Below are 27,958 nucleotides of genomic sequence, written 5' to 3'. Positions count from 1 at the left end.
TTTTTTAAACAAAAAGTTCGCTATGTCGCAGCAAGAGGCTGATATTGATGCGATCGAGGTGCATTACAGCGCAGCACCAGGCACCGAGATTCTCTACGATGTTGCAGAGGATGGAACTGGATCTAGTAAACTACACCGTCTCCAGCACGTCAAATCTAAATCTGGAGATGGTCATCTTCTCCTGGTACCACAGCCGTCTCTAACGGACCCGAATGATCCTTTGCGCTGGTCGACTATGAAAAAATGGACTACATTTCTCAACGCCCTTGGTTTTTCTTTCATGGGCAGTGTGACTGGCCCTATCATGACAGGCTGTTAGATGAGTCCTATCACATTGGCGGGACTGTTTATGACTGATGCGGATCAGGGATGGTAGAAGCAGCTGCGTTCTACAACACCTCTATCCAGAGAATGTCCTATACTGTTGGCGCAACCCTGATATGTCAAGGCTGTGCAACGGCTCTGTGGATGTAAGGATCCATTCCCACGAACACAACATTTTTCTGATTACTAACTGCTGTGTCAAGGCCATTTGCCGTTAAATTCGGCCGTCGACCTGTCTACTTGTTCTCCAATCTGTTAATGGGTGTCGCCTGCATATGGTTGGCCAGCGCCAGCAAGACAACTTACACTTCATTCCTCGTCGGTCGAGCTTTCTTAGGTGTGTTCGAGGCTCCTATGGAATCAATCGTCCCAAGTACCGTCACCGATATGTTCTTTCTACATGATCGAGGAGCTAAAGTCTCTTACTATGGACTTTCCGTCCTTGGGGGAAATGAACTTGGACCGATGCTTTCCGCACTGATCATCCAAAGCCTTGGAATGGCCTGGGCCTTCTATATTGTGGCAATCTTCATCTTTGCAAATTCTGTTACACAATTCTTCTTTATGCCAGAAACAATGTACCTTGGCCCTCGCCCCTCGCTGGAGCTGCATGAAGACAAACCTGATGAAAAGGGACGCGCGTCGGCCCATATCGAAATTACTGATGCCGACGGTGCTCAAGTGCCGAAGAAGACATTTCTCCAGGAATTGTCATTTTGGGGTATCAACGATCATTCGGTGTCACTATGGCAAGCTTTTGCGAGACCGTTTGTTCTACTCGCATACCCGACGGTTGTGTGGTCCTGCTGTTGTTACGGGATGGCACTAAGTTGGAACGTCATACTGGCAACCACGAACGGACAGCTATTTTCACCACCGTACGTCTCGATCCTAATCCCTAATATTTTAACTGAATCTCTAATGCTTATGACAGGCCTTACTCATTTAATGCAGCTGCACAGGGTCTTGTCTTTGGCGCACCGCTGATTGGTTCCCTCGTCGGCACCTACCTTTGCGGTCCCGTCGCCGATAGTATTGCCAATTACTTCACTCGCCGCAACCATGGTATCAGAGAGCCGGAAATGCGTCTTCCCACATGTATTATTGCCGCTATGTTGACCTTTATCGGCGCTCTCATTTCAGCATTGTGCTTCCACTACAAGACTCGCTGGATTGGCCCTGTCATGGGCTACGGTATTCTAAGCGCCGGTAGCCAGATGGGCTCTACCCTTGCCATGAGCTACGCACTGGATTGCCATAAGGAACTAAGCGTCGAGCTTATGGTGACTATAGCCTCCTTAAAGAGTGCGGTGGCCTGGATCTGGACCTGGGTCGTCAATGACTGGCTGAACAGAAACGGTCCATTGGTTGTTCTTTTGGTGGTCATGGCTATCAACATCGCGGTATATGCGTCATCGTTCTTGTTGTACCGCTATGGGAAAAGCATCCGGATGTGGCTTCACCACAAAAATTTCTTGGGGGCCTGTGGACTTGCCTGAAACCAAATGCACGCGCAATCATCCATCAGCGAGGCCTCTGCAGGTAAAACTTCTGAATCGTGCTGCACCTGGGACATTAATACAGAGGGGTTTATCGTCCAGACAGATGTTTGTTGGCAGCATGAAATGCCTCTGCCACTAAGCCTTCAGCGAGTCTTAAAGCTAGACCAAGGATATCCGCATCTTCTGGAAGTAGTTGACAATGGAAAAAAATATGGCCTGCTAAGGGGTGCAATTTTACCCAAAAAAAAACCTCTTCTTTCGGACAGACTGAAATCTCTCCTGACGTGTGCAAGTTCCTTCAAGGGCAAAAAGGAAGTTTTCGTAAAAGGCGCCATTCGCTGCGCGTGACAGCTAATAACATCGTCGTCGTTCACTACATCTACAGAACCTATCATGCAGTTATAGTATCACAAATATCAGTCCGATGCGTAGAAAGGGACTCCGGACGATTGTAACGACTGTGAAAGCCATTTAACTATTAAAGAACCATACAAGCTGGGATTTCTCAATCTATTCAACCAGAATAAGGGCCAGCCCCAACTCTTTACGGCATTCCTCCAAGCTCTCTGCTTGCATCTTCTCGTATAGGCTAGTAGGTTCTTGAATTTTGGCTCCCAGACTTTCTTCAAGCAGATGGCGATTGCCTTGGGAGTTCTGAATTTCCTTGTTGGAGAAGCCCCTGAGATTGGAAGTGAAGATGCCTGCTGCCGAGATAGGCAGAAAGTCCTCGTAAACAATGGGTTCGTACTCCACAATACCTTCCTCCAACAGATCAGACAGTTTCTGCATGTCTTTAGCCTCTGTTGTGGATGGCCTTTTTCCTGTCAACCGATATACGAAGAACACGAGTCCTTGCTTATGAAGCTCCGGCCAAGTGTCCGGATACTCGGCAAAAATGTCACGAAGAATATGCTGATATTCTTCTTCATCGGCCTTCTTCTGTTTGGCGATGGCGTTGGTCTTGGCCAACAATGAGTCGTAGAGCCTGCGGCCTTTGTCTGTAACTGCCGCCCCCCGCTGCTCGACTTCACCGAACCGTGCAGTGTGGTAGCCGTGCCTAGCGTAACCGCCACTATCAATGAACCATACTTGCTCTTCGAGTGCTTTGAAACTCGTCTGCCTCAGCAGGACGCCGCAGTTCCGCCGCGGCGGTCCCTCAATTCTCTCTTTGGCAGGCATATCTCTTCGTATCATAATCTCTTGGACCATGTCGATATCCAGAGTCCGGGGGGTCAGGTGGTTGATATGCGCGCTCGGGAAGCTGACAATGTCTGCGATCATGGGATGTACCGCATTCATCTCCGTATATGTTTCGTGCGAAACGGTGGCGGTTGAGTGCCATCGAAAAACTTTCATGGCCTCCATGAGCAGCTCGTCCTCGTCGTCTACCAATAGGCCGTGAAACTCGGCTTTCTTGAGCAGTTCCAGAAGTCGATCTGAAAATATGTTCCGTCTAGAAAGTGTCTTCTCTACCAAAATCTGGGTACTTTGTGGGAGTAAATCTAGTCTCAGGAGGCTAGTGAAGACCCGAAAAGGGTTGTTGGCCAACGCAGAGCTTGTTAGCGGGCGGAAGGCCGTCGCGTGCAATGGGAATCCGACGACACTGAGGTCGTAATACCCAACTGGATGCATGTTGAAAAGAGCAAAAAGTCTGGCTATTGTTCTGAGTTCTTGGGCAGTCCCCAATCGAATCGCCCCGTGTCTTTCGATGCCGTGCCTGGAAGGTAGCTTTTCCCTGGACACCTGCCAGCGTAAGCATATTTGTCGGACTTCTACCTATCATTGGTCTATATACCTTGTCATCTACCTCTCCAACAATGGAGAGCAGGTCCGCGTAAAGAGGGACCTCTTTCTTGTACATGTCCGACATTGCTTGTGAAAATCTGGTCCGAAGTTGGTCTGCATCTCGTACCAGTTGGTGTACACTCATGGGCTCCATTCTGCTTTTCGTAGTTTCCCTTGGGTGGTAGTAGTTGGAGAAGACCAGTTCTTATCAGAGACTCCATGGGACGACATGCTCTCTAGAACATGATACCCCTTAAGTCTCGGAATGCAAGCCATACTGCATTGCGCGAGTGAGATTCGAAGCAAGGCCAACCTGACGACCAGTTGAGGCAAGTATGCCGCTCGTACACAGTTGATGTCAAGCCCCTGCACAGAGCAAGGATATGTCCGTCGGATACGGAATAAAGATCGTTCCAAAGCCGTCGGGCAAGGCCGCCCAGTATGACCCCTTTCTCGGCCCCAGCCATCCGTACACCCTTAGTGAAAAAACTTTGCGTCATGATTGATCGAGGATTTCTGTTAACAGGAGAAGTGTAGAGCCGAGATTATGTTCATCTTACCCAGTGGATGCAGGGTATCATGCTACATGAACATTGCTGGAGGCCGTTTACAAATGCTTGCAATATTACAAAGTTCACCTCTTTTGGTTTTCGCGTTCCGCATTTGCATATTGAGATTCTATCTCTCTCTGTTTAGTGGCTGACATATTCAACTTATCATAAGTTCCTCTAATATTGCTGGATAAAAAGCTCTTTGCGCCAAAAAAAATAGTAACAAGTGCGGGCGTGAGATGGAATGCTGAGAATATTTTGGGCTTCAGTTCAATTTTATCGGAACGAATCAATTGAATATCGATAATGCAGCTTCCCCGCAGACAGCCTAACTCGAGTTTTCATAGCACGCATGATATTCTTCCAAAAGTCTCTGTTGTTCAGTCGTGCAATTTTGGGGAGGGGGGATCCTCCTTCTCCGTGAGAACAAAGTCAAACTCCAGCAACCAGAACCCCTCTCGTTCCTTTTCGTCGATTTCCTTCTTGAAAGTCTTCAGCCTATATTGCCGGGCCAATTCTGGGTCTTCTGTAAAGGTGTAATCCACCATCAAACTAGACTTAACGCCAAAGACAGTGTCACTCTCGATATATTTGCTGTCTCTCGAATACAAAGCCGTAATGAGGGTGTTATAATCTGGATGCGAAATCATGAAATGCTAGCCAGAGGTCAATGCCAACAACTATGATAACACAGGAGATTTGTCATTGAGCATACCATATGAGCAGGTCGATACCAGTGTCGATTTAATGTGCGTAGCAATTCGCCCACGGGACCATCGTTGGAGATCGGATATGGAATCGGCCTCACACAGGTGAAAGCATATCTGCCCTTGTCGTCCGTGTACAGCTTGCCACGGCAATCCGGGCCTTCCTTTTCCGCATATTCTAGGTCATAGACCCCGTGGCCGTCAGTCGCCCAGGCGTCGAGAAGGGCCTTTTTCACAGGCACTCCACTGACAGAGCGGACTTGGCCTCTCACAAGAGTAGCTTCACCAAAGGTATCCTCCTTTACAATGGCTGAGCCATTTTCGACAACTTGTCCAACCTCGTCGTGGAAGGGTCCCAGAATCGACGACTCCGTGGCGCCCGGTTTATGCGGATACGAAATCGCGTCAACGAGAGCTGATATACCCAGAATATCGGAAAGAAGCACCATCTCGTGTCGCACATCGTCGGAAATTTGTCCCACCTAGATTCATGAAGTGTAAGCATAGCCTATAGACGCAAGTGATCTTAGGAAATCAGAAAAATGGAAGCTTTACCTTCGTCAAGAATTGCCAGGCCATGGTCCATTCGTCGAATTTGAGGTCGACGTCCCTGATGAAGTCATGGGAGACTTGGATAAGCTTCGTGATAATATACTGCAACCTAGGGTTGTCTTTGATGTCCGAGTTCACGGCAATGACGTTGGGCGTGATGTTCTCAATGGTGAGATCCCGGACTGGCGATGGAACATGTTCGGTGACTGGTTCCGCTTCCCACTTTCTACGCGTCTTCGCGCTCAGGCTGGCACGACTAGGGCCTGAGGCGTCGTTAGTGGGTTGTTCTTCTGTTGCATAGGAGGTCATGGTGGTCTTCAAAATGACCTGATATGGAAGTATAATGGAATAAGAATGAAAGTTGGTGTCATTACTCAAGCTCGAAAACACATCCTTCCATGTCACTCCAGATTCTATATAAACATTTGATGAGACGGAGCTGGCATCATCTCTGCTGGGTCAGGCACATTCTCCTTAGCTTCCTTCAAAGTCTGCTTTGCCATTGTTGAAGCGGACAAACGCTGAGCTTCAATGCGGGCAAAATGAGGAGTGGAAGACCCGTTAACATTTCCTGTAAAGGCACATTCTATTGGCAATCATGATCCGCCTCGTTCGAATGCATTATATCCGACGGAAGTTGCGTTTAGCATCGGATGATGCTCTTGAGTGCAGGGTTGTACTTCCGATGAACCCGAAGGACTTTTCCACTGGGTCGTGATCTTGAGCTGTGCAGCGCGTTTAAGGGGTTTGACGAGCGAGCTGGTCAAGATTGCGATGACGCTAGTCTCGCTAGAATCATTGACTTTTGGAGGAATCTGTACAATGGCTGGAAGGTCCGGTGGTGTGATCTATCTTGAAAATAAGATTCTCGGGTCACTTCAAAAGCTGTTTCTCATACGCAAATGGCCGGCTTGACTAGGACTACATCGACTAGGTTGGCAAAATATGTCTCCCTCGACTACCATGAAAGCTGTCCGTTTTCATTCGACTGGGGACTCCAGTGTTCTTCAACTTGAGAACAACGTTCCTATTCCACAGATTGCGGACAATGAAGTCCTGATTAACGTGGAATATGCTGGAGTCAACTTCGTCGATACCTACCAGCGTAGCGGGCTGTATCCTATCAAGCTACCCGCCGTGGCGGGTCGAGAGGGAGCAGGAACGATTGCTGAAGTTGGTCGAGAGGTGCCTTTATCGTTTCGCCTTGAGCCAGGAGATCGAGTGGCAGTCTTTGCACAAGGCACGTTGGCACAGTACGTTGCTGCCTCCGCAGAATCGGTCTTGAAATTACCTTCTTCTGTGTCCACGCGCGTTGGGGCAGCAGTAATGCTCCAGGGGCTTACAGCGTGGACGATTGTACGAGACGCCCATGACGTCCAAAAGGGTCAAGTGATACTGGTCCAAGCAGCCGCCGGCGGCACTGGAGGGCTTATTGTACAAATGTGCAAACATTTGGGAGCCACCGTGATAGGAACGGTGTCAAATGCGCAGAAGGCAGAGGTGGCCAAACAGCACGGCTGCGACCATGTCATCATATACAAAGAACGAGATGTTTTGACGGAAGTTTTACGGCTTACCGACGGCAAGGGTTGTCACGCCGTGCTGAGCGGTATTGGTCAGTCCACCTTTGCGACCGACCTTGCTTCTACCCGAAGAAAGGGCACTCTTGTTTCTTATGGGAACAGCAGCGGACCAGTGGTCAGTTTCAAGATCCTAGAGCTCAGCAAGAAGAATATCAAACTGGTCCGCCCAACATTGGCGAACTATATCCAGGAAAGGGAAGAGTTTGTCGAAAGGACAAAGGAACTGCTCGATCTGCTGAGCAGGAGCATTATCTCAGTGCCTATAGAAAAGGAGTACATGATCGACCAGGTTGGGCACGCTCAGGATGAGTTGACAGGGCAAAAGACAACTGGCAAATTAGTAGTAAAGGTAGCTTCGTGAAGCAAATGCCTTGGCTCGACCAGATGTTTGACTTAATGCTTGCGGTCATAATTTAACAACACGAGTGAGAAGCGGGAGATACCGAGTAGCAATCACCATTGTAGATCGAGGGTGTTTGAAACACCCCAGCATCGAGTCCATCATGCCTAATCTCATGTCCAACTGTCAGGGTTGGTGGGTTCGCGGAAATTCCGTGGCTGTCACCTCCTGGAGCGGTTGTGAACGGCATGTCCGATTAATATGATTGGCCCTTGCTATTCCGACGGATATGTACCCAGTACACCAATCACTGGAGCCTTCCAGTTGACCCCCGAGGCCCCCAGCCCCCACAGATTTAGGGGACTCTTGGAGGATTTCGATTTCTTCTTCGGCTCGAGCTGCCTTGGATTCGCTTCCATCAGAAAACCGGCGAGTCAGATTGCTACTTTATGACTGACGGTGGCAAGACTATCATCATAATCGGAATTTGTGAGATCCAGGCGATTCTGATGATGGTGCGAGCACAAAGTCCGGCTCGGTGTCTCTGGCGATGCGCTTCCCGTTCTGTGTCACCTTTCGTTTTGCTGTGTAGCGGATATAGCGAGGCTGACCTTCGTCATAGGTCTTGTCCCGATCCCATTCAGAGAGTTGAAGGACTTACCAAGTAGTTTGCAGGATGCGATGCTCATTCTTGTCCATTAGTCACTTGTTGTGGTGGTGTTGCAATTCTACCCTCGCAGTTCAAAGCTGCGAAATAGTGTCGGCTGGTCTTCAGGTAGTTTAGACGGTGGTGCATTTGCTCCTGGACTGCGCCGTGGAAGGGGTTGTTCCACCGCAAACGGCGATCTAAGGCCTTGGCGTGTAGGGCTCAAGCATGTGGATGGCCGAGGTCTGTCCGGTGGGTCGGTAATCGAGGTAGACGGCTAGGATCTAGCGTGACAAACAAAAGTGTTATGAAGGGTAAAGCACACTCGCCGGCCGTAACAAACCAAGGCCAAGAGACAGAAAGCTCAAGACCACATATGAAGCGGTCCAGCTGGTGTAACAGAGCACTTCAGGGTTCGGCGTGCACGTGCAACAACGCACAGAGGCCTGTCCAGCAGATCGGGAATCGAGAACGCGTTTCTGGTTGACACTGACAGGACAACACCACCACCAACACCACCCCAGAGAGGTAGCGTCTAGGGCAGCGAGCGCCTAGCACGGTGACGGCATTGAGAAGGAGGAAAGCGCTGATGAAAGCCTCAAGAATAGGTATTAGGTTTGACATGTGACCTGACAGACCTCTGCCCTGCCAGTTCACCACCCACCCAGCACTGCACAGCCACCTTGCCTTGTTACAATACTATGAAGATTTTAGCTACTACAGCCGAGATATGGCTCCAGATCTTTTATTAGGCCATGGTCGGTCGATCGTCCTGGCCCGGGGCAGCGTTTTTCTTTGCCGCTTTGAGCGCTCTACCGATTTCGGCTTCAGTGATAGGAGATCTCTTCCTTCACGACAGTCTCCTCTTCGGAGGTTGGGTCGGTCATCCTGGGGAAGAGGCACTCCACCAAGATCCGGGCTTTATCTTTATTATCGGGGAACTCTGTTTCGCTGATCTTTAAGAATCACTCCGGGCAGTTGTCTTTACATTGTCATTGATGCCTTCAATGAGTGCGAGGAGAGGTCACGATCATTGCTTCTAGCCAAGTCTCTCCACATACTACGGCCTCGGAGCCTGGCTGACGGGATGTGGCGAAAGAGAATCAAGCTCATCATAAGCGGGCAGCCGCTCATCCGTCGATTTCTCGAAACACACTCTCACCTCTGTTGGGGAACCAACCTGATTAGGATGGCCTCCCCAGGAAAGGTGGTAGGCTTTTGATTGAAGATGAAAGGCATCTCGTAGCGTGTCAGCGACTCGATCCGCGAGCAGGATATCCACAGAATCAATCACTTGAGGATTGTAAAATCACAGTTCCTCGAAACAACCGCTACCGCACAGGTGCAGTGCGAGCGCATACCTCCTCGTGTGGAACAGGTACCGCGCCAGATCGATCCGCCAGGTGTGGTTCTCCAACGGAGCGGCCTCGGGCGATTACTGCTGGATGTGCAAGGCACGGCTTGGGTTGTAAGCGTTGAATGCCCTTTCCACTTTGAGAAATACCGGATCAGGACCATTCTTTACTCAGCTCGGTGTTGGGGCAGGCTGCTACTTAGTGATTGCTGACATAGCTTGTCCCGTTCGAATTCTGTGTACACAGTGAACGTGGTATTCTTCCCAAACTGGAGGGATATACGGTTTATGAACTTGGTGAATAGTAATTCAGCTTCCCTGGTTCGGCTAGTCTGTACAAATTTTTGGGCCGCAGCGATCTCGTAGAACCGGGTTTGATACCCATTCTCCCCGAAGATATTGACCACTGCGTCCCTCAAGCACTTTATCACCAGCTCGGAAATGTAGAGAGGGTCTTCGTTGGGGAGGGGAAACGCAAGCAAGACTCACATAGGGTGGCTGGGTCCCAACACGACTTGCACGACTTGCACAACCTCGGCTACGTGGGCTCTGACTTTGTTCTGCAAAGCCACCTGCGCCTAGGCATGTTCATGCCTAAGCATAGTTCGACCAGGCACAGGAAGAGACCAGGGTGTGTATTGACCAAAATACTGCGGGATTGTATCCAAGGTGTCATTCAATGCCCTAAAGGCCAGGTGTGTCTGTCCCCGTTCAAGCAGGTCTGACACTATCAGGAACGAGTCTCTCAGCAGGTTAACCCATCGGTCAATGTCGAAGATGTAAGGATAGTTTTGGATCTGAGCATTCCACGAAGCGGAAACACTGCCTTGCGTCCAGTTGAAGGCCTGCTGAAGCACAATGTCGATTTTCCGTACTCGATCGGGAGGGTCAATTCTGCCTGGCAGCGGAGGACTTTGGGATATCCGCCATTGAAATTGGAACTTCCTGATGTTGTGTCTTATGTTCTCCTGTCCAAGATGCCTGCTGACTTGGGCTTCATCGTCTTCCTGGCTTGCTGTTGGACTGTCAGTTGAGCTGGTGCTTGACCTTGCTTCGCTCGCTTTCATGGTGGCAGAACTTGGGAAATCCCAGCCTACCAGACTTCTTGCGTAAAGAGCGCTTTGCTGAGCAGATGTCTTTCGATGTCGGCGTCTCCAGCTTAACTGCCATCGTGTTGCATGACCTATAATGACACCACGTGAGGTGCGACTTTCGTTATGCGGGAGGAAAAGTAACTCCTGTTCATGAGAAATATATTTAGCCTCTCCTCGGGATCTGATTTCTAGAACCGATTCTCCCAATTCTCGGTTTAGATCGTAATGTGATGGAGCCATTTATCAGGGAACTCGAAGCGGAGCGTTAATAGCTTCACCAGCATCGATTGCGATTGACAAGAAGGCTGGAGGCAGTTGTGTCTTGCTACTACTGAGGTGGCGCGAGGTGTGGTTTGAGAGATTGAAATTAAGAAAGTGCCATCAGAGCAGTAAGACCTAGGGGATGTTAGAGCTCAGCAGATAGGATCGATCCGAACATAGCCGTTCTAGCCCACAGCGAGAATCTGATCCGATTTAGATCTCCTCTCTCGTAAGTCCTGAAGTACGGGGAAGTTCATGAGCGAGCCCTGTGATATTTATTAGCTAAAGGGTACAGTCTGTCTCTGTTCACCTAAGCACAGCCGCTTCCGATTACAAAGTCGCTGCAATAATTTGGCAGCGATTGACCTTGAAGCTGGGTGCCAATTGCTTAATCTTATTTCTTGTGCGCATCTAAGGACAAGGCGCAACGACTCGACTTAACGGCCATATTCCCCCAGTAGCATTTATAGGCGAGGGCCAGACCCTGCAGGGACTGAGATCGAAAGACTTAAGGACATGCATGGTCTATCCTGCTAGCTAATAGCAAAGATTTAGTCGTTGGGTTGGATGACTAACAGACGAAAATGAAAGAGAGAAAAGAAATTAGTACTCGTACTAGCACCTCGACAGCAAACCTGCTCATGGTAGGGCGGCAATGACGGCAAAGAAGAGTGAAAGACACATGCACAAAAAAGGGAAGGAGTTGTCTGTCGACTTTGTTCGTGGCTGTAGAGACAAAATGCGCCTGTCTCTGCTCTCAGCTCCTCTGCGAAAGTGCATCGATTGATTTGGCCGGCTTTTCGCAACTCAGTCTTTCCAGTCGCCCATGTTCATGCGCAACAAGAGACATACACGGGAATTAGCTGTCTGCTAAGAGGCCACTTTGCTTGCTCTTGGCGTTAGCTGTTGCCACCAGTGCGATGACGAATATCCATTCGAACCCTTCGCTGAGAAACTCGCCAACGTGGAGATTTACTGTTGTTGGGTCCGGTGTTACTTCCCGGTCAGTCGATGTTAGCCACGTTCGTTTGGTATAAAAGGGGTGAACGGAAACTTACAGATACCCAGATTTTCACGCAAACCGTACCCAGTCGAACAGATGCCGCTGAGGAAGATGAAGAGGGATTCGACAATGCGAATTGCAGATAGATCCGGGTCTCGGTCTTCGTACGAGTGGTCCAGTTCCTTTTTGTTGATTTTCATGTGGAGAACGAACTGCGCGACGGCCATAATGCCCTTGATTGACACTAATAGCAGGTCCCACCCAGGCTCGAGATCGCCCGGGGGTATTTGAGTAGCGATACCGATCTCTAGTAGCTCCTTGGCGAACATCAGAACCCAACTTAGGTATCGTGATCCGGCAGCTGGCCCGGTGTTGTTTCTGGGAAATGCGAGCATGACTTTGGCCATAGACACGAATCTCTCGAACGCCATGAAAGGGCCCTCCTTCAGATAGTCGGCGTCTCTTGCGGCAAGAGTCGATCTCTTTTGTAGCGGCGTGGGGGTCAGGAACTTCACGAGCTCGGGATGCAGCTGCTTTGGCTTCTTTGCACTTCGTCTGTATGGAAAGTCGTCAAGGTCAATTGGGACGGAGTCAAACCCAAGTGGGATGTCAGTAATGTATTCGAAGAATTCGATCCCGACAAAGACGAACTCGAGAAACTTTGCCGTGGCATAGAGAGCATCGAGGACTGTTCCTGTATTGGCGATATCCGCTCGGGCGGATTCGGCGGCTTTGACGGCAAGACCATCTGTGACTTTCAGGTCGATGTCTGACGGAAGGATCTTTGACGAAATCTTGCCAGCCAAAGTGCTGGCCTGGAGATCTGGTAGAGTGAAAATGGTGTTCGCTATGGATTGGGTTATCTTTGGAGCTTTCTTCCCTATCAATATTTTGTGGACGATGGTTGCTGGGATGGCCAAAATCAGGGCGAATCCCGACAAGATCGTCAGGTCTCGGCCTTTCGAGATGAACTTCTTGTACAGCGCAGAGAAGATCGGAATATGTATGGGCAGGTTGATCAGGTCCATTAGTCCGTTGAAAGTGCCACTGTCGGCCAACTTCGCTGCGAAGGTCCTCAGGGCACCCAAGATAGCGTTGAAGATTGCTTCGCCAAAATTTTTGATCAGTTCACCTACACCCATGGAGTTTCCGTTCTCGAACATGTCCATGAAAGCATCACCTATTGAACTCAAGACGTCTTTGACCTGCTCAAATGCATCGGTGACTTCTGGCAATCCCTCGGCGAGGAACGAGGGACCTTTAGCCCGGGATACGACCCGTGAAGATCCTAGCAAGGACATGTTGCTACTTCCTCCATGTGCAAACTGTGCTTAATCAGAGAAATGCGCTAGAAAATGTCGAACTTTCTCACCTGATATTGCATATTATTCGCTGCACTTGAATTCTGGACCTCTTGACTCTTCGGGTCCTGAGCAATTTCGGGATCGGGACTTGCCTGTGCTTGAGAGAACTCGTTGGGAAGGTCCGCCTCGTAAGTGACAGCTGGGCTACCAAGGGTCGAATGCATTTGTTGTTGAACCTCTGGCGCGAATTTCAAGCCAGTGTTTATCAAGGTGATGACGGAGTCGTGGGTTTCCAGAATGTCCCCCCAGTTGAATATGAAGCCCAACCAGTCAACCAATTTATCAATGAGACCAAGCACCTTGTCTATGACGAACGAGATGCCCTTGGCTATCGCTTCAATGCTGTGTAAAGCGAACCTGTAAATCCTGTTCCCAAGCCAGACCAGGAGCTTGAGGCCTTCTTCACCTATCTCCATCCACCAATCTTTGAAGTCGTTGAATTTATCCTTCACGGAATTCCATAAATCCTGTGCTAGTTAGCATGATGATTTCAGCATAGGTGTTCAAATGACGTACCCAGCCGGCGTCGACAATATCACCTCCGAAATCTCCCAAAACCTCTTTAGCATTCAGGCCTCCCGAGCCGTCAGCGCTCCACGGGGCCAGGTTGCTCCCTCCCATGATTCGGCCAAGGTCCGCTGGCAAGTGGAGTCGGCCCGGCTTGAAGGCCTTGGGATCGTCGAGTCCCATCTTGACCCTACGTCGAGTGGCCACATTTCCTCGTTCCCTGCACATTGCGTCGATTGCCGCCGCGGCATGGTCAAGTTTCTTGTTATCGATCTTTTTCCCGTCCAAAAGTTTACCGCCTGACTGGAGCGTCGCGTTTTTCAGATCGTCTCCTCTCTGTATATTGCTCAATCTTGCATGGACTTTGTTCGTTGGGTCGATTTCAAACTCATGGGCCAGTGTAGTTTTGCCTTTAGGATTTCCGAGCCTGAACGTTGAGCTGGAGATGTCGGCCGTGGGGATAACGAGCGTCACCGTACCAGTCATATCGGTTATGACCGAAGTACCACTTTCCCAAACTCTCGTTGTCCGTCCGTTGACAATCAATTCTGTGGCGGTAGAGCTCATGAGACTAAGAGTTGTACGCGGAAGAGGTTTCCCATTCGCTGACAGGACTTGGACTCGCGTCATGTAGCCGTTGAACTCCAGCACCTCGTCAAGAGCCGGAATGTTGAACGGCGTGACCTTCCAGGTTGACTCGGAGAGCCCTCCACTCGAACTTGTGTCTGGATGCTGTGATAAAAGAGTGAAGTGCCCGAATTCGTTTGCGACGAGAAGTTGTTGAAGGAACTGTCCCGGAAATGATGGTCTAGGAAGATAGAAGGGCGCAAATAATCCTCCCGTTTCGAGCACAGGGACGACTTGAAGTGGCTTTGCAAAAGTGCTGTTGGTGGCGTTGGCATAACTCACTCGCGTACCAGCACTTGTAACCCAAAGAGAGAAAAAATCGCCAATTTGCGTAGTATGCAGCTGGTTGATGTCCGATAGTGGCGAGTCTAGAGGTACAAGTGTGCCCTCATGACGCCTGTGCAGAGCATCTTCAGGTTTCCAGTAAGTCAGATCTCCAGCTCCCCCGACCAGTAAGATACTGTGACCATCTTTATCTATCAATGTGGAAAGACATGTAGCAGCTGTGAGGCTTAGCAAGATTATTTTTTAATTGGAAGGAGAGCGGAAAGTCACATACATTGTGGGGCTTTCAGTGAAACGCGAAACTTGTATGGCCGGTCTTCATCAGTTATGCTTGAGAAAATGAGTTGAATCTTGTCTGTTCCGGTCAGCGATTGAATCAACGTTGGGAACATTCTCAGAGACCTTGTAATATACAGAGCGAAATATCCAGATCCGACAAAGGGCAACACAGCAGGACGGAAATCAACCAAGCTTGAGGCGTTTTCAGGGAGTCTAGTTTCATGACTGAAATGATAACCATCGAGTTGGGCGTGACGTTGAACACGCGCAAGATCACTGGAACCATGAACGCTGTTGACGGGAATATGTGCAAATACAATGTCAGGGTAACCCGATCGACTGTCATTCGGCGTCTAGTTGCTTATTAGTGGTTGTTATTGGTATGGCCACGGCGGAGGGGTCTGGTGGAACGTTACCACGAAGATTCGTGAGATATTCGTCTTCATATTGCCTTTGAAGGGAATGATCAGGTCTTTCAGGCCGGAAGCATCGTTCAATATCTCCGCTCCAAAGGGCTTGAGCACCGTGAGCTCTGTGTGTTCGCCGACGTCATATGCAAAGCAGAGGTGGATTTGAGAAGTATATTTGTTGAACACACAATCAAAGGCCACCACTGGACTCTCCGATATCCCCACGGCGGCAGAAAGATCGACCAACATCCGTGAATTACTCTCATCCTCCTTGACTGCATAGAGAGTCCCGTTGCTGCCAATACTGACAATCACAGTGTAATGGGAGAAGTTTGAAGTGGTGGATAGCGTTATGATTAGCTGGGGCGCCGACCCTAGACTATGGTTCTTCTTATATAGTCCTCGGGGGCTATCATTTCATAGAGTTGACAATCAACCAAATTACCAACAGAAAGGACTTCCTTAGGTTGAGGGTGCGTATTGGGAAGAGGCTATACCCACCGCCGTACGAGTTGATGCCCATGGCTAGTGACCCTCGCCCCAGTTCAACAGGAGAACCCTTTTCGTCGCTGAACGCAACAAATCGCTTCGATGGGGGCACTGGCGTGGCAGCAATCTGTTGAGTCATCAACTCAGAGTCATAGACGACTTTCGCCATGTCTTCGACGTCTGCAGAGCAGAGATGAGGAGCGCTCAATAGAGTTTCGTAGCAAATGTGGTTGGATTGGGAGGTTAGTGTCGACTTCTTCGACCACAAGGGGTCTTATCAAATACTGTCTGAATTCCACAGCTTTTCATCCTTTGTTCCCTAGCCAAAGCCGAGTTAGCTTACACATGTCAGTAAATCTTTTAAAATAGAAAACGGTGCCATGATGTTGCACTCGGTTGGACAGGTCGCGCAGATTTCAATCTAGACTTTGGTGTGATTTGATTGCAAAGAAACATTGTCTGAATAGTCGGCGCGGCGACGTAGGCCAAGCTCAGACTACCATAACTTCACAAGCCATATTGTGAAGCTGAGGCCGAAGCTGACAGTGTCGTTTACAGAGTCAAGTCATGTGATGCACTAACGGTATTCCACGCTAGACAGCCAAGCGGAAAATACTGCGTGATGATGAAGCTGAAAAAATGTTCACTTCCAGGGTTCCCTCCTCTCTGTCAATAACAATCATGGTTTGCACCTAAGCCAAGGCCATATGTCATAATCAAGGTAACGCTCAAAGTGTCTTCCCCCGATAATTCTGCCGAAACGTGGTCAAGTTTCGAAAAATTCACAATCGAATCCGTACTCAAGTTGAAGCCAAGATGCTTGTGAAACGCCGTTTGTCAGAGCTACTTGGCTCACCAAGGCTTTAGTGCTCTACAAGCTGAAATGGATACGAAGCATGAACGTTGCAACAACGCTTGAGGTTGCTTCCGGAGATCCTATCCCACGCCCTTGCCCGCTCAGCAAGTCCGAATGGATTCCAAGTTGAGCAATAGCCTGAGAAGGAGATCTCTCGGGGCCAGGATTCGCGGCTTTGTTGTAAAGCTATACATACTCTGGACCGCGTTGGGAAGAGAGTGACGAAAACGAAAACATGAAAACCAGCCTTGCTTTGACTTAACTGTGGAAAATGTCCTTAGACACGGAATTATACAGCAGTGGCTTGTTTGAAGGATTGGTTACCTATGAGTGGCATGCCACCGGGGATACAATCATGAGAAACACCGTCAAATTCAAAACAACACATCCAGCTCTGCGTGCTGCTATCAAGACACAGTCACGGGTGATGCCTGATTTTGCATCTAAAATCAGCTCGAAAGAAGTCAGCGTCCAGGAGATCAACGACATTGTGGGAGACGACGATCAAGGAGATAGTGTTGCTTCCCTGATTAATTTACTCCCGAGCCAAGATGATCACGAAGTCGACACGACGAAGCTTGAACGAAAGGATCCCGAGGAGCTGAAGCTCATGCCTTCTGGTCCAGTAACGAGGCAGAATGCCTCGCTCGGTGTGTTCGACTGGGTTGATCAAATTGCCGACAGTGCGGAAACAGCTGTCGATAAAGCTTCGCGATCTAATGCGACCGTACTCAAGCTTGAAAGTGGCGTCGCAACAATGGTGAGGATGTGCAATATCACACGAAGAAATCTGTTGGCTGAGCTTTTCATAGGCGATGGCGCTTTCGCAAAGCTACCTAAACCAAAAGTTGTACGAGTTGTGGGCGTTGACAGAGAGCATGCACCGAGCTGAATGGGAGACCGCAAGTGGTTATCTCGACAGCGAGCTTCTGGCTCCCCGAATCGTCCTCGACCCCACCAGAGATCCGTTGTTGTGCTTCGCCTACTTCTACTTGCGATTTGGAAAAGGAATTTGCCGGCTGTAAGTCCTCAGACAGCAAGATGAGTTGCAACGACAGGACTAATCTTCCATGCATCAGGGACGGGAAGTAGATTGACCTCAGCGACTGGGTCGTTGTGTTTCAAGCCTCGCTCCAATTGACCAAAGGGTCCGGAGGCCCCAGAGATTTCGCAAACCACATACCAGGGAATCTCGGACAATATGAAGTCAGTCGATTTGGGGTCTCAATCACTTGTAAGGATTTCTTAGAATACCCCTTCTGTCGCTCTAGTTGACGAAAGCAGCCCAAGACCTCCAAAATCCCATCCAAGACCACTCCGACTTCAAGGGGTTCGAGTTTCAAGGATCGCAAGCGACTGATTTTGCGAAGCTTCTCGACGGATGGATTCGAGGGGCGGAGAGCAACGGAGCCCTGACATTTGGCTACTCTCTAACCACGGGAAAGGCAGCAGAGATGAACCCTCAAGCGCCTACTTTCCTGCCCGCTAGGGAGAAATTGCAAGTCTACCCCTACAAGAGTCCATTCAGCCACAACATATCCATCGGATTGTCTGAGGATGGTGAGAAAAATATGCTCATTATATTGAACACTGGGAGTCTTCAGGGCGTCCCAGAGAAAGAGGTGCTACCTTACAGTGGAAACTGGTGCATCAAGAACATCCCCGCAACCCTAGCTGTGAGCAAAGACGTCTTTTTTAATAGCTTCCTCGTTCGCCCGTGGCCCACTTCGCTGGGTTCGCAAGTTCCGCTACTCGTCCGAATTAACCAGGCGGCATATTTCGAAGCCAAAATGGCGCACGCGGAAAAACACCCCTTCAATTCAGAGTTCTCGTTCCGGTACGGCAAGGCAGACTTAGCTCCAGGCATTTACGATTTTAGAGAGGTCTCAGACACCCAGACGGGGGATGTTAGCTGGGCCTGGAGCAGAAACAGTAGCAAAAGCCATCAGGATGGAGGCAGTGCGTTTCACGCTCGTGCCGAAATATCTAGTAAGTAAGCCCTGGCCCCTAAGGTGGAAGACATCTTCTTTGACGATTTCACAGCCGCTTCAAGCACCACTGTGACCGCGCAGCCCGCAGGAAACAAGGTTAAGATTGACGGTACGACAACATTGACCTTCAAGACCTCCATTGTGGATTTTGGGATCAGTCAGAATGGATCGTAAGCCATACTGCTCAAGAGCGTTCGGATGACCTGTTTTTTAACCGATGCTCCCAGTGCGAAAATCATTGTCAAATACTCGTTCGAGCTCTCACTGCGTTCCATTCTTGAAGGAGGTCTCTTTATGGACATGCCTCTCTCCTGCAACAACGTCTCTTTGGACGTCAAGATCGACAAAACGTTTCTCCAGCCAAGGTCCAGCATAGAGAACCTTGCCAATGACGTCGTCTCAAAGTTCAGGGGCGATACTGACCTTCAGACGACTGCGGACGCATTGAAGGACGTCCTGCAGACGACTGGCGGTTTTGTTGTGCCCGGAGGAGGGACCTTTTTCTACAAGGATCCGATTTTCAACAAGAACCGGGACCTCCTGATTAGTGCAGAGTATGACGGGTAAGCTGAACCTCAGGTGTGGATCGTTGGAGACTTCTGATTCTAACCGTCCTTTAGAGTCGCTTGAGCAGATTGAGAAACTGTTACCGGGCCTAAGGAGATGGAGCGTTAGCGAGAAAGTCGCAGTTAGAATGTCCGGAGGACAATGAGCAAAAATTGTATGCAGATTTATCTTCAATATTTGGGTTGACGTTTTGCCCATGATTTCGGGCTGACTCATAGAGATATAAGTTCTTTCAGAAAGTCTGCTCATACTCTTTCCACAGCTGGACCAAATTCTGGCACCCAGTCTTGCCGAAAAGTGATCCTGCCAATGCCTTTCTGTAGAATAAGTATACAGCGGATGATAGACCAAGTAATATAGAAATCATAGAAACGATTGAAAGTGGGAGGGCTCCACCGGAAAACACGGGTTCCGCCACCAAAAAGTGCACCTAGATTAGAAACCCAGATAGGGAGTCATCTTATTCCATACTCTAAACCTCCTCCAGCCAGACGCTGTCAAGATACCGCTACTGAACACAAGACCAAAGCTGAGTTACCTAAGACCTTCTCCACGAAAGACACTGCCGGCTTATGACATATTGGCACCATGCGATTCATCATGGTTACACTTTGCAATTTGAGGAATTCAAAAATGATCGTCAAACTCCCGGACACGGAATTCTCGAGAGGTGACTTTCCAGGACATCGAAATCGGTGCCGCCAGGCCTCGAGATGCACGGTTTGGTTCCCCGAAACCCAAATCATCAGACATGACAAGCGTCACACACTGGACTACAACCCAACCAACCGTACTTCTCTAACGCTCTTCCTACAACTGCTCCACGCTCGTGGTTAATTTTCCAATGTATTGATCGGCTTAAGTTAAACTGGGTAGAGGCCTTGTCGAAGACATTCAGTCCAGGATACCTATGTCAACCTTGGGCCTCCCTTTATGGAAGCCGTGGCATCTTGGAAATAAATTCCTATCTCGCCGGGTGACTGGCGGACTTGAGAAGATTCGGATTTTCTAAGATTAATGGACCGTGTGATCTCCGGCCTTAAACTAACGACCCATAAACCACACACAGCGACCTAACCAGTGAGCTCCATTTCGATTAATGACGAGATATCTACAACCTCATTACCACAATGCAGAACCAGAACCTAGGTGGAACCATAATCCGACCGCCCAGCCATCCCGCTTGCCCGCAAAGCAATGGTAACTCAGATTGCGAAGCCACGAGCACATGCAGTGCTGGCTTCCGACCAAGCAGGTATCCAAGCAGTCAGCGGTGCTAACTAACCAACCAAACCACAAGTCTGTGGCCGCAGCAGCACAACCAACCATTCACCGGTTAGGTATCGCCCAATGCTACATTGCCCTGCACGGTCATGAATTGGAGCACCCATTGCTGCATGTCGCTGGAGATGAACTGAAAAGGGGGAGAGATGTCTTCGTTGGTGTCTCTTTGCTGATAGGTTAACAGGGACACATAGCCTCTTGCTGCTGTGACGCCGTGCCGGTTTGTAGGTTAGTTCTCTAGTTCATCTTTGCCCCACCTACAGCAACCGGCTTAAAGCACTTTCGAAAAACTTTTCAGGGTGGCAGAATTGACCTATGAAATCTTGTTGTACGCAGCACCAGGTATAGGGCTATACTCACATATTTCTCCACGCTTTCGATGTGGTGTTCCGTCGAGACTCCTGGTAGTTTGTACATCCACCTAAGATTCAGAGCTCTAGATATGGCCTAGTACAATAATGTACACCATTGTTCATGCTATCGGTTCAGGGGGGTCTTCAGGGGTTACTTTTGTCACCTAGGCCAAATGTCCATATAAACAGGAAACAGATCGCTGAAATGGCGGATAGACAGATAGCAAGCTACTGGACACAGTTCCATGATCCATTTGAGCACAGTTCTCCGTTTCACAGGTCGGTTCGTTTAGAGACAGGCATTGGCTTAGGGAGCTTATTGGCAAATCCACGTAAATTCTCAAGGAAGAGAGAAAGCGCCAAGCAGAATGTGATTTCGATAAGTCGGAAGAGAACATGAGACGAAAGTGAGGCATAGTCCACAGGCTCTGGGGACGTCTATAACGACGTCATTCCAGTATCTCTCTTCCGTCCGGTTGGGCACCTTTTTTCTTGGCATTTATTAGGCATGGCTATCTTAACTAGAACTTACTCCAATTTAGTTAAAGGGACCGTCTTTAGTGCCTATAACTAGGGGCTGATTTAGTTGAGAGAACCCCCCCCCCCAAGCAAGTAGCTAGTAGCGCTATATCCGACTCGATCTCTTTAATGAGAATACTCCTGCTGGGTGTACATAGCTTAGATCCTTCTATAGAACTACTTAGAGGGCGTAATTTTTGGTGTATTCATGGATGCTGTATCTCGATTTTGGGTGAGCTACCACATAATTGGGTGCCGAGAAAAAGGTGCCCAACGGACGGGAGCGAGATAAAGGAGACAAAAGGTCGAGGAATCACCGAAGGTACATCGAAGTGGAAAAGCGCAGTGCGGAGTTGCAACTCCGGAAAGTCCAAGCTGGAATGATGTTGAATTGTTACTTTGTGTCTCAGCTGAGCATTCCATTTCACGCAATACTTTGAAAGTTTATGCGTAGCCGAGCGACAACTGGTAGTCTTCTCGACCTTCAGAGTTCAATATATACTCGTTTGGAAAACACGAAGCCCCTAATGGATCGATGTTCAGGAAGGTTAACCACGACAGGTAGGTCTCTAGATAGGGTACACCCTCGCTCATTCTACGGTGTTGACGGCACCAGTTTGCCGCCACAAAACTGCCCCAGTGGATGTTTTGAATACTCCACTGTTCCTACCTGAACCTTTTTCTCCCCCTTCCTACTTACACCGATCCAGAAGAGTTATCACGCCTCCAAACTGCAGCCGGCTGAAGCCAACTACAGCCTTTCGCTGCGTTCACGATTTCGACCCGGGTGATACTTGTCTGTCCAATTATACTGTAGTGGCTCACTTCGCCCAGTTCCCACGAAAGCAACCCCCCCACCCCCAAACTCTCCCGCGAGGAAACGGGGGTTCCTCGAGTGCGGTGACCTAGAAGCAAATAGGGTGGAGGAAGAGAAAGTTAATGAGAAATATCCCAGCAGCCCCTGGACGACCGTCCCGGTATCGTACGTACAGCTGTAGAGCGGCGGGAAGGGCTGATAAGGGAGCCGTAGCAAATTTTACTGATGAATGTAGACTTCGAGAACGGCGGCGTTCGTCAGCTATGTTCTTTCAATGAGGCTTCCATTGTACTTCTTCGAAGATGCTGTTGAGAAAGAGAGACTGTCGAATGCGATATTATCTTCTGAACCGGCTGTCGATGCTGTCAGTTACTCATTGAATACCCATTTGCAGTTGTCTAGACAAAGTTTTTTGAATCCAAATATGATTATCCGTCTGTTTTACCAATCTATTCACAACTGAGTCTCGGCGCCCCCCAGATTTCCCTCCTCCGATATATCGCCCGTAACGAACAATAAAGAGCTTCGAAACACCCTTCCCTAAACTTCCTCGATCAAATTCCTAGTACTCGTTGGCATTTTCGGTCCCTTCGTCAAATAACTGGTCGCTTCTAAGCACCCCTACTCCATTCGATTGTCCACAGAAATTATGGGCTTGATGAAGGTTCTCCCCTAGCATATTTGCATGTCAGCCAGCGACAGAGGAGCTTTCATACTCTTGACCTATTGAAACCCAAACCCCGGGCAAACGAAAGTTGGACCCAGTCCCAGGACACCAACAAAGATCGGCCTCCGTTGATTCCCCGCTTCGGGACTCTCGCTAACCAGTACAGAAATACTGCGGCAAAAGCATTAAAAATAATGTATGCCCACAGAATCCCAAAGTTTCGCCATCTCTCGTCATAAAAGGAGGAAACAGATGCCAGATATACGTTGGTGTTCGCAATGGTACAGAATTCGCAGTTTTCGGTGGCCTGAGGATTGTAGAGAGCGCCACCCGCCACTTGAATATAGGGGGCCATGTACTGAGCGCAAGTCTCTCCAGGAAAGGGCTGGAGTTTGGCAGTCTCGAGTGGTGAACAGTGGACCTCAGAATTAGCTAGACCAGTTGAGAGAAAAGCACTGATGAGATAAGTGAAAGGCGAAATCCTGTACATGAAGATCCAGAAGCCTGGGAGCGCGGCAGGCGGAGCCATGACTCTGTCGACATCAAGAGGATTAGCCGATCGACCTTCTTCTCAGGGGTCGTTCTCCCACAATAACTTACCCGCAGAATATAAGAGAGAAGGCGAAAACTACCAGAGAAAGGATGGCCCCTATCTCGGCTGTTGCCACTCCAGCGATGGCCATGAGAGCAAAGGTCGCTGTGAATAGTGTGAAACACAACGTCAAGAGGAACATGAGTCCTCCACGTTCTGCAACGGCGTGGGACGCTTCAGCGTTCTTGTCCATCCCAACGAGGTAGTAAAAAGGGAAGAATATCAGTGGAGCGGCCACAGTGTTCCACGTCAGCTCGACAACAAGGTTGGCGGACATGAAAATATACCAGGCATACGTTTTGGAGGGCCGTTCTCGAGCTTCGTATAGAGAGCGCTGGACGACAAAGTTTGGCATAGTCTGATATACGAGGAAGGCGAAAATGACTATCAGCATGAAGATGGCAAACATTTGGTCCTGAAGTCCTTGCATCGAGTTTTCTGCACTATAGAATGAAGCGCCGATGAAGATGCTCTGTCAACGGGTTTAGTTCAGTTTTTTTTCACACGAATACGGTTAAGTTGGCCTGCTTACCGTTGCGAGACATAACAATAACTTGGAATAGATGTACGTAGGTGTACGCCAGTATTGTTCGAAGACTCTTTTTGTGCAGTAGAAAAACTGTGTGCCGAAGGGAGCAGCATACTTCGCTGCCACCAGTGAGCTCCGGGTTTGATTCTTCATAGTAGAAACATGACTCTCTTCCAACTCCGAGAGGAATTGTCGCACTTGACCGTACTCGGGACTCCTTCGCCAAGTATCAGGCCAGTCTCGGATTGTTGTTACGCCTGGTGCAGCCCCAATGACTTCCATCATCCACTCTGCAGGGTTCTCATTCTGCCCACATGGCCGAGCACCGTACCGTTCAAAGTAGTCAGTAAGTGATCTCGAATCTTTCCCGAGGTCGCCGAAATAGGCAGTTTTACCACCTTTTGAAAGGAGCAGAAGGCGGTCAAATTGCTGGAAAAGCAATGCCGATGGCTGATGAATCGTGCATAAGATTGCTTGGCCGTTGACTGAGAGTTTCCTCAGCAGCGTCATGATAGACCAGGCCGTTTGGCTGTCAAGACCCGAAGTTGGTTCGTCGAGAAAGAGCAGCAAATCTGGTTTGGCAGCAAGTTCTACGGCAATAGTCAAGCGCTTCCTTTGCTCAATGTTCAGCCCTGTGTATTTCCACCAGCGTCAATGTTTGCTCAAAGTAGCTTAGAAGTCGAGACACAAACCTTGCCCAGGAATACCAACAATAGCATCTGCGTAGCTCTCCATGTCCAACAGCCTTATCACTTCCTCGACGTAGGCGAACTTGTCCTCTTTGCTAGTAGTGGAGGGCTGACGAAGAACGGCAGAGAACCTTAAGGATTCTCGAACCGTCGATGTCTCCAGGTGTAAATCCTGTTGCTGAATGTAGCCAGTCTTCCTTTGAAAAGATTGATCGAGGGGATTGCCATCCACAAACATATGACCATTGACAATGCCCATGGTTACTCGACCCGCAAGGACATCGAGCAATGTTGTCTTCCCAGCACCAGTTGCACCCTGTTCTCAAAGTTAGCATGTACGGGAAGCCATTGGGTGTTGTAGGATTACCATCAAGGCGGTCAATGTCCCTGGCTTTATCCAGCCATCAACATCACACAGAATCTTTCGGGATTTCCCCTTGATTGAGATTTCATATGCTACATTTCTCCAGTGGAAAGTGGAACTGTGCATCTGAATTGTTGTATGTTGATGTTCTGCCGAATCGGCCGCCACCTGCTGGAGCTTGTTGGTTTCATCGGCAAGAGGGCCATTGTTTGATTCCTCGTCTTGTGCAGAGTTGAGAGGTATTATCGGCTTGCGGCCACGTCGAAATATTAATACCTCACCTTTGGATCGGTTAGTGTGGACATAGCTAGCAGCGAGAAAATAGGTAATGGTGAAGAAGATGATGTATGCAATTAGGATTCCAAAGTTTCTACCACGGTTCAGCGCATTTCTTTGACAATATTTCCAGGAAAATTCCACCAACTTACCTCCAGAGATGGGAATGATCGTACCCGAATGCGGCAGCTATGTAATAACCTCCATCCACGTAATCGGCTCCTGGAAGAGCCCCAGCAGCCGAGCAAGCTCGCTCCAATCCTGTTGAATTTTCGTAGCCTGGTCCCGACGGTAGGTATTGAGAGCACGGAAATTGGCGTCCATTAAACTCGTTGATCATAATACTTTCGTATGGATAATAGATTGGATCAATCCAGTGGATCCACCTCAACCAACCTTGCATCTTTGCCGTAGGCAAGATGTATCCAGTGTAGATCACCATGGCCAGAACAAAGAATGCCGTTGGAGTGAGTGCCTGGTACACGGTCCGCGTGGATTGTCCAATGGTCCGAAATATCATCGACATCGTTAAAGTGCAGGTGAACCCAAAGAGCAAGAAGATGAAGAAGGCCCCGGCTTCTCTGCGTAGATTGGACATGAAATAAAGGGGTACATTGAACGCAAATGTGGAGATCAGTTTGCTCGGCATCGCAGTAATAACGGACGCAATTGCTTCTGAGATCGGGTGGTATAGCGCATATCTTGCTTGCTTCTCGACTACAGGCCGCTGTTCATATAAGGAAAAAATCTGTCCACATTAATTCATGTCATCTCGGAGTTTGATTCCGGAAAACCCGAACCTCGAGGGCACTGTTCAGTGCATTGAAGAGGATAGCAAAGTAAAGGAGGGTTCCTCTACTGCTGATGCTCGCAGTAGAAAAAGGTAGGTCGTAGAACACACTTCCGAGCACTAGTGATATGGCAAAGTTCCCAAAAACCGTAATTAGGAAAAACGACATGTTGCCCATTAATCTCTGAAATCCACGGATGATGCACAGTTTGATTTGCATCGGTACTGAGATCGTGTAAGGAGACTTGCTAGGCCTGAGAGATTTGGTCAGTGTCAAGATTCGCTGGACTGGGAGAAACCACGGGGTTGTCAAACACTAAAGAACCTTGCTGAGCCTTCCTTGATTTCTTAAATGTTTCGAGAGAGGAACTAGCCTTTGGATACTCTTGTTCGAAGGCTGCGATGGCGTGGAGCAAGTTCTCTCTCGTGCTGCTTTCTTGCCATGTTTGAGCAAATTCCTTCGGCGTGCGAGGAACGAGGTTCTCAAACCCAGGGCGGACGATCCGTTCGGCGGGATTGGTGAGCGAAGTGAGAAAGTCGGCGGTTGTCTGCCGTTCAGGACAATGGAAGCCCAAGTCGACGAAATATCTCTTCGCGTCTTCCGTGTTACCGAAATATATCTGCCTGCCTTCGTAAAGCAAGACAACCTTGTCAAACACCTGGTTGATATATCTGTTAGATTTCACCTCATCCCTTCCTTGTTGATATAGTCCTTCTTGCAATGCACTTACGTCGTAGACCGCTTGCGAAGCCTGGTAAATGGCTACTAGGGTCGTCGTCCCTGCGACTTCTGTCGACAATCTGAGAGTCTTGATAAATTGGAGTGCCGTTGCACTGTCCAATCCACGAGTACTATTATCCCAGCATTGAATTTGACTTTGGTTGAGAGCAACTTCAGCAAGACTGACACGTTTTCTCTCTCCTCCGCTAATGCCTCTGACAAAGTCGTCGCCCACCCTCGTATTGATAGTATGGGAAATGCCAAAGACAGCCATCGCGACGTCTCTGATGATCTCTGCGTGTCTCTTGCGACTCACTCCAGGAAGCCGATTTCTTGGAGTCCTCGCCGCAGCAGCAAATGACAATGTTTGACCCACGGTCAGATGGGGAAAATGGACATCAGTTTCTGCTTGATAGATAATTTCGCCTCGGAACCGCCCATGCATCACATCCCATGGGATACCTGTGTTGTCGTGCTTAGCGCGTCACTGTTGTTGGCTTTGGTTGGTTCGGTGGAGTCTCACCTTGATAGCTGATCTCAGATCTCGAGTCGAGACATAAGCCACGCGTTTGGCCCGCCACCGTCTTCAGAAAGGTCGAAACGCCACTACTCGAGGTCAAGCCGATGAACAAACTGTAAAAATTAAGTAAACATGCTGACCCACCTGCCGGGTTGACCCAGGACCAGCAGCATTTCGCCGCTCTTGACTAGGCCTTCGAAATCTTTCAGGATCTGGACATCTTTTCCTCGCCTGCTGATGGCGGATATGATCATCTTTGGGATACCCAGCACCACATTGACCACATCTGACTGGTAGTCTATCGGTTCATATTGCCCGTAGACGTTGACATCACGGTAAGAGAGTCCCGCTGAACGTTGAGGATACCTCTCGGGGTCGTTCGAGATTGCTTCGAAGAACGTCTTTGCCCACAGTGTGATATCAAACTGTGGCGAGCTTGGATCCAGAGAAGGTTGATCAAGATCGAGGAAGGGATTGATACCACGCACGATTTCGGAGGATGCTCGCACAAGCTGTGCAAACCGGTCTGTATGATCTCTGCGCAGCGAGCGTGGGGATGTAGACTCCAATGTGGCTGCCTTTCCCCTCTTTTCTTGGTCAATATGAGATGTTGATTCATCCTCTCGCATGGGGTCGGAAGGCGAAACAGTATTCAAGGATAGCATCGAATGAGGTATACTCTGAGACGTATCGTCCATAGCGTCGTAAGATTGTGGCGGAAATACCAGCCGACGTCCCAGTCTGCAGCAGAACCAAGTCG

The 27,958-nt window shown here is 49.2% G+C and overlaps 10 protein-coding genes across 10 annotated transcripts; 4 read left to right on the top strand and 6 right to left on the bottom strand.

Moving 5' to 3' along the window:
• Positions 1–22: 22 nt before the first annotated feature.
• Z519_04648 (uncharacterized protein) lies at positions 23–1,823 on the top strand (the record flags this gene model as incomplete). Its single annotated transcript, XM_016762393.1, has 4 exons — positions 23–314; positions 368–470; positions 528–1,202; positions 1,259–1,823. The coding sequence occupies 4 exons, from the start codon at positions 23–25 to the stop codon at positions 1,821–1,823; spliced, it is 1,635 nt and encodes a 544-aa protein (XP_016621340.1).
• A 513-nt stretch (positions 1,824–2,336) lies between these two features.
• Positions 2,337–3,756, bottom strand: Z519_04647 (uncharacterized protein; the record flags this gene model as incomplete). The annotated part of the gene is made up of 2 exons (XM_016762392.1): positions 2,337–3,569; positions 3,622–3,756. 2 exons carry the CDS (start codon positions 3,754–3,756, stop codon positions 2,337–2,339), a joined length of 1,368 nt encoding a protein of 455 aa, XP_016621339.1.
• Positions 3,757–4,542: 786 nt separating this feature from the next.
• Positions 4,543–5,730, bottom strand: Z519_04646 (uncharacterized protein; the record flags this gene model as incomplete). The annotated part of the gene is made up of 3 exons (XM_016762391.1): positions 4,543–4,818; positions 4,878–5,351; positions 5,425–5,730. The coding sequence occupies 3 exons, from the start codon at positions 5,728–5,730 to the stop codon at positions 4,543–4,545; spliced, it is 1,056 nt and encodes a 351-aa protein (XP_016621338.1).
• A 636-nt stretch (positions 5,731–6,366) lies between these two features.
• Z519_04645 (uncharacterized protein) lies at positions 6,367–7,365 on the top strand (the record flags this gene model as incomplete). Its single annotated transcript, XM_016762390.1, has 1 exon — positions 6,367–7,365. One exon carries the CDS (start codon positions 6,367–6,369, stop codon positions 7,363–7,365), a length of 999 nt encoding a protein of 332 aa, XP_016621337.1.
• Positions 7,366–7,818: 453 nt separating this feature from the next.
• Positions 7,819–8,033, bottom strand: Z519_04644 (uncharacterized protein; the record flags this gene model as incomplete). Its single annotated transcript, XM_016762389.1, is given in 2 exon segments — positions 7,819–8,000; positions 8,006–8,033. Coding segments are annotated over 2 exon segments (210 nt in total).
• Positions 8,034–9,922: 1,889 nt separating this feature from the next.
• Positions 9,923–10,514, bottom strand: Z519_04643 (uncharacterized protein; the record flags this gene model as incomplete). The annotated part of the gene is made up of 2 exons (XM_016762388.1): positions 9,923–10,359; positions 10,442–10,514. 2 exons carry the CDS (start codon positions 10,512–10,514, stop codon positions 9,923–9,925), a joined length of 510 nt encoding a protein of 169 aa, XP_016621335.1.
• A 1,199-nt stretch (positions 10,515–11,713) lies between these two features.
• Z519_04642 (uncharacterized protein) lies at positions 11,714–15,832 on the bottom strand (the record flags this gene model as incomplete). The annotated part of the gene is made up of 7 exons (XM_016762387.1): positions 11,714–13,027; positions 13,075–13,533; positions 13,583–14,703; positions 14,760–14,815; positions 14,867–15,117; positions 15,181–15,583; positions 15,672–15,832. 7 exons carry the CDS (start codon positions 15,830–15,832, stop codon positions 11,714–11,716), a joined length of 3,765 nt encoding a protein of 1,254 aa, XP_016621334.1.
• A 958-nt stretch (positions 15,833–16,790) lies between these two features.
• Positions 16,791–17,411, top strand: Z519_04641 (uncharacterized protein; the record flags this gene model as incomplete). Its single annotated transcript, XM_016762386.1, has 1 exon — positions 16,791–17,411. One exon carries the CDS (start codon positions 16,791–16,793, stop codon positions 17,409–17,411), a length of 621 nt encoding a protein of 206 aa, XP_016621333.1.
• A 309-nt stretch (positions 17,412–17,720) lies between these two features.
• On the top strand, positions 17,721–19,077 carry Z519_04640 (uncharacterized protein; the record flags this gene model as incomplete). Its single annotated transcript, XM_016762385.1, has 4 exons — positions 17,721–17,753; positions 17,791–18,508; positions 18,563–18,680; positions 18,738–19,077. The coding sequence occupies 4 exons, from the start codon at positions 17,721–17,723 to the stop codon at positions 19,075–19,077; spliced, it is 1,209 nt and encodes a 402-aa protein (XP_016621332.1).
• A 3,683-nt stretch (positions 19,078–22,760) lies between these two features.
• Positions 22,761–27,896, bottom strand: Z519_04639 (uncharacterized protein; the record flags this gene model as incomplete). The annotated part of the gene is made up of 11 exons (XM_016762384.1): positions 22,761–23,250; positions 23,318–23,781; positions 23,842–24,470; positions 24,531–24,843; positions 24,895–25,261; positions 25,320–25,915; positions 25,968–26,211; positions 26,273–26,616; positions 26,689–27,140; positions 27,202–27,284; positions 27,343–27,896. 11 exons carry the CDS (start codon positions 27,894–27,896, stop codon positions 22,761–22,763), a joined length of 4,536 nt encoding a protein of 1,511 aa, XP_016621331.1.
• Between the last annotated feature and the right edge of the window lie 62 nt (positions 27,897–27,958).

Source organism: Cladophialophora bantiana (genome assembly GCF_000835475.1).
Source record: "Cladophialophora bantiana CBS 173.52 unplaced genomic scaffold supercont1.6, whole genome shotgun sequence".
Lineage (NCBI taxonomy): Eukaryota > Fungi > Ascomycota > Eurotiomycetes > Chaetothyriales > Herpotrichiellaceae > Cladophialophora > Cladophialophora bantiana.
Note: the sequence above shows the minus strand (reverse complement) of the source record. Positions and strands in the feature narration are given on the sequence as shown.